The sequence below is a fragment of the Trachymyrmex septentrionalis genome, unplaced genomic scaffold, assembly GCF_001594115.1.
Source record: "Trachymyrmex septentrionalis isolate Tsep2-gDNA-1 unplaced genomic scaffold, Tsep1.0 scaffold119, whole genome shotgun sequence".
Lineage (NCBI taxonomy): Eukaryota > Metazoa > Arthropoda > Insecta > Hymenoptera > Formicidae > Trachymyrmex > Trachymyrmex septentrionalis.
In genome coordinates this window covers 67,969-73,488 of record NW_017304320.1, presented here as the reverse complement: position 1 = coordinate 73,488, position 5,520 = coordinate 67,969, and the positions used below count along the sequence as shown (strand labels likewise).

Here is a 5,520-nt window from a genome sequence, read left to right as displayed (position 1 = left end):
TTCACGAGACGCGATAAATTGCAAATAAGTATCTCGAACTTATGAACGGTGGTGTGTATGCAACCGTTTCGAACACTTTTCTCTATCAGCTTCCGATCAGTACTTTTGCATTTTACTTCGGAATTAATGCTCGGAATATCTCTTGCGGAGAGATGTGTTTTAACAATACGAGAGCTCGTGAATTATTACGAATTATTTGCACAGATATCTTACGATAATTATTACGGTATCTCGGAAGCTGCGTGAAGACTACCAGAACGCTCTTCCACTGCAGCGTGCACGCGAATATGCTAGCATAAGCCTTTTTAGCTCTTATGTGCTGTGTCGTCGTGCGTGTGTGTGTGCATTGAGATGATATTTTGGGTACGCGACAGCAACTACGTTTAATTCATAAAATTCATTAAAAAAAAATCTCGTTGCGCTCTTTTCTGTAAGTAAAATTATGATTTCATTACAAAAACGATCGAAAATAATAATAAACATAATTCTCAAATGTTGTGTAACATTATTGTTATTATTTAAAACAATTTAAAGAATTTAGAATTTCATTACTCAGAACTCAAAACACGGGAGCTTATTGTAACTTATAAAAATCGTAATTTTATTTTTATTTCAATTGTGCAATTTAAAAAAGAAAATTGAGAGAACTTTGAAATTTCGTAATTTACATCTAATTAAAGATTCAAATCTACTCAATACATTTATTAATTTTACTTTAAAATATCATAACGCAATATTATACGTTTCGAAGATTCACGACGTGGTGCGAAGCACAATTAAACGGCTTTTGGTAATTGCTGACGCGTATCCGGCGAAATGGCCGGAGAAGAGACCCGATGCTCGATTACCGCCGTTCGAATGCAAGTTGTGCCCGTTCCAGGAGCTCGCACACAAGCTCTCGCGGAGCTTCGACATGCAGGAAGCGCAGCTGCTGGAGGAGGGTGGCTCCGGCAGCGGGTCCGCCGTGGGTGGGACCGCGGGAGGCCCGCCGCGGCGGCATCACAGCGTGCAGCGGCTGACCCGCAGCGAGATGTCGGAGCGACGGGAGGAGGATGGCGCCCTGGTGGTGCCCGATCATCAGGGCAATCTGCGGATCACCGTGAAAAAGACCAAGTCGATTCTAGGCATCGCCATCGAGGGCGGCGCCAACACCAAGCACCCACTGCCCCGGATCATCAACATACACGTGAGTTCGACAGAGTCCTGTACGTAGAAAAATAAGTAATGTATGCGAACAATAATTACTTCCAAGCACATCAAAAGTTTATGTATCCGCAAATTTATCATAAGCTTATCACGAGCGAATCAAATTTATTCAAAATCTGGGAATTCCCTAGTAAATTTAATATTACTGTTAAGATTATCAGATTAAATTTGCATATAAAATCGCTTTTTCGATTAATTTTACAGCATTCTTCGGAAGAAAATAAATTCTCTCTTTTATGTTAAGTATAGACTAAGGAATTTTTCCAAAATTAATAAGTACATTTTAAGATTATTGTCGAGAAAAATGTTCCTTGTCAAAGGTAGTCATTACTTAAAAGAAAGAAAGCAAATGGAGTAATCACTTTTCTTCGGGAATAAAATGATATTTTTCTGTGTGTGTTCCCTTGATTGCATCTTAACTTTAATTCACGCTTTAAATTGGACATAAATAATTTCCCGTATTAAAAACTGTATATAAAATCGATTATAATCAAAGACATAGAAATGTAGATGTTTTGCGAAGAAATCTTCCGAACTCTTCTTTGGAATGTAGGAATTTGTAATGTTCGTTCCACCAATAAATCGAAACATAAGTTGTAAGGTGAAACAAGTGATTCTATGTGTGGGCTAGTTGATAGTTTTGAAGCTATCTCTGGTAGGTTATCTAACGTAGAAGTTAGGATGTAACATAGGATAAATTAGGGCGAAGCTGGCAAATGTTGGATCAAAGGGAAAATTGAAGCAAAGCCGTGGGATATTGAATTAAAAGTAAAAGTAGAATTAAGAAAATTGGATTAAAGGGAAACCAGAACAAAGCCAGAAAACGTTAATTTGAAACAAGAATAAAAGAGGATGTATATCGGAGATTTAGAGTAAAGTTATAGATTGCTGGCAGAAGGAAAGTCATTAGAAGGAAAGAGACTAAGAAAAGTTGGATTAAAATAGTTTTAGAAAGAAATTAGAGTCAAATGACTATAGAGCTAATAATATTTAGGGCATAATTGTCTGTGCTTCATTAAGAATCAGAAAAGAATTTCATTACTGTAATTATGTTTACCCATTTAAAAATTGCAGAGCTAAGGTTTCTAAGAAAAAAAAAAAACCTTTTGATTGATGAATAAGATATTTCATCTTTATTGATTTCCAACTGAAAAACAAGAATATATTTTTATTTCTTAATTCATTTCAAGCATTTATTAATTCAAGATGTAATATTATCCGGACATGATCTTAAAAATTAAAAAGAATATTTTCTCTTGATATTGAATATGCAAATCTATTTCTCTTATCTAGCTTACTCTACATAAATAATTATGCACGAAAATGGAGTATGCTAATGACGCCAATTAACATTTTCTTAAGCTTCTTAATGAAATACATTATGACAAAATATATGTTTTATGTTACTTATAATGCCAAGCGCTTAACTTAAATGAAGCTTGAGTGAAACGCGCGATTAATATGCGTCGCGGGCGAATTTATCGTTGACGCCATTTACGGTGGCATAAACAATATTACGCTATAAACATGACTAACGCATACGGTAATTCGTTGCAGGACAACGGAGCAGCTTACGAAGCTGGCGGCCTCGAAGTCGGACAGCTCATTCTCGAGGTCGATGGTCAAAAAGTTGAAGGTAACACCAGCAAGATCAAAACATAATAGATCTGTGCGAAAACATTTTATATACCTATTTTATCATAGTAATTTTATTATTGTAATTTCTAATTATGGTTATATTGATTTAAAGATTTGCGCAGAGCTTCGATTTCAGAGAAAAAAGATCGACTTTCTTTTGATTGATAGTGTTTTACCTTAAGCAAATTTAATTTTCTAATGGAACAATTTAAACGATAATGATATATTCGACCCAATAATAATAACGCTTTAACTCTAGCCAAGTTGGATTTTGAAGCACTTGACATTTTGAAGCATTGACATTTTAATTGTGAATTGCTGATAAATAAATTTAAATCTATAAAAAAATAAGTAAATTCGAATTCTACACGAAAAAATAAACAGTTTTACTGAGGTATTAATCTGAAAATTTAGCTTTAGATAAAAATCTGAAAATAATAATAAATAAATTTTGTTTGGCAATCAAAATAATTATGTAGGACGCTTAAATTGATTGCTAGAATGTTAAAATTTTTTGCAGTAGTCATCAGCACTTGAGCGTTCTATATAATTATTTTGATAGTCCAACAAAATTATTTATAAATCTGTGTATCTAGTTAAATTTTTACAAGGACTTTAACAAAACTACGCAAAAACAATAGTAAAAACTCGTTGTTGAAGCTTCCACAAATATGCAAGAATTTCAGATTTTTACATAAAAATCTAAAACAATATAAAAATCTGCATTGAAATTCAACGACCTAGATTGCTGACAAAAGGTATAAAATTCCACATGGCCGACAGAGAATTAAAAAAATTGATTTAAATGAACAATAATAATCGTTTCCTTACTTCAAAAATAATATAACTAAAAAAACGTAATTTTTAAGTTATTATATCATGAATAAATTAAGAAAATGTTATTCTATCATGAACTAATTTATTTTCATCAAAAATCATAAAAATCGTCATAACTCAATAAATGTTATTATTAAAAACAAAATCGTTGCAAATAAAAACAAATAAAAACAATGATTTTTTTTAATCATGAAACGAAATTGACAAAAATGACATTTGACCATATGAAGAGTATATTTAATCAATAATTTTCAAATTAAAAAACAGTTTTTCCTTTTTTACATGAAAAAAAGATATAATTCACATTACCATAAATATTTAGTAGTAAGCAATATAGCATCATTCTAATTATCTTTGTTGAAAGGTACGTGTATGGTTGATGTGACATTTTTACTTTGATGTGTCAACTATGTCAATGTAATTATGCGTAATCTGATTATTATGATATTCAAAATTTAAAACTAGTTAAGGGATCATTGACATGTATAAGGTACCTACCTGTACAGTTCCATCAATCGTGATGGCTTAAAAAGATTTTATTTTGTTGCCTATATGTATATGAAATGATTTATTGCATGAAAAATAAAAAAATATTAATTATAAATTTCATATTAATTTTTTTAGCAACCAGTCTTTATATCATATCAATGTAATTTTTCTGAACCAACCAATAGTTAGGGCAATTACAACTAAATTTATATTTGTATTTAGAATAATTATTCAAGGCGTAACATTTATCCATACTACATCTGGACATTCTATCTAAACCAACGAAATAATATAGTTGCCATAAAAAAATTCGTAGTTGAAGAAAACAGTCTAGTTATATAAGCAACAAAATACCGTCATTGCAACATAAGTCACTCAACCATTGTACTGTGGTTCAGACAACACATAAGTAGTTGTTCCGCATTTTACTACTTCATTATTTCAGTCATGTCATTTTGAAGTAAGGAAACGAGTTTAAAATTTAATTACCTGCTAAATTTGATTCTCTGAACAATAATTAATTCTACTTGCAGGACTTCACCATCAAGAGGTCGCGCGGCTGATCGCGGAGTCGTTTGCGCGCCGTGACCGAAACGAGATCGAGTTCCTGGTGGTGGAGGCGAAGAAGAGCAACTTGGAACCGAAGCCGACGGCACTGATTTTCCTGGAGGCGTAGCAGGAATCTCCCACCTCCGAGCCGGAACCACCGTAGCCCAACCTGACCAAAGCTCGGCCGGCGGCGATTCAGCTTGAACGTCACCGCCGTTAAATCCGATCGAGACCAACCGCGGACGGATCGTCAATTAAATCTCCCAAAGATCCGACTTTGAAAAACAGTCCCCTCGAAGGGACTAACTCGAAGGGATCTCTTTCGAGTTTCTCGATTCGGACGGCCGAGCTGTCGGTCAGCTGCTAATTGATTAACCTGGCCCTGGTGGTGGGAACTTCACTTCAGCCCGCTGACAAAACAACATCTCGAAGACAACACTTCGAAAGGAGAAGAAACGAGGGATGCCGGAGAGATTCCGGGTCGGCGTTGCCAGAACCTGAATTAGGAGGGCCCGCTTCGGAAGGGCGCGCTCGAAAATCGCGTTAGGTATCATGGGACAAAGGATCCTGGAAAGTTCCTGGACTCTCGTGCTAAACTTAGCTGGAGTCGCAACCCGCTCTCTCGAACTTTCCTCTTCAAGCGCGCGAAATCCGCGAATCGGCACGAGACTGCCGCGAGAAAGTCACTTTACTGTATATATACATATACCGCTGTACATACCTCTTGTAACAAAAACGCAGTTCGATAGGAAGCAAGTAGTCGATATACTTCGAGAGCACCGGGACAGTACATTCGGACAG

General features: G+C 35.1%; 1 protein-coding gene across 1 annotated transcript in view; it reads left to right on the top strand.

The window, feature by feature from the left end:
* Positions 1-4,869, top strand: part of LOC108754697 (whirlin) — a 112,044-nt gene extending 107,175 nt beyond the window's left edge. Inside the window, exons 14-16 of the mRNA XM_018497198.1 lie at positions 881-1,186; positions 2,764-2,842; positions 4,704-4,869. Coding sequence (XP_018352700.1) covers positions 881-1,186; positions 2,764-2,842; positions 4,704-4,846 — 528 coding nt within the window. The 3' untranslated portion in view covers positions 4,847-4,869. The remainder of the gene's footprint in view (positions 1-880; positions 1,187-2,763; positions 2,843-4,703) is intronic.
* Positions 4,870-5,520: the final 651 nt, after the last annotated feature.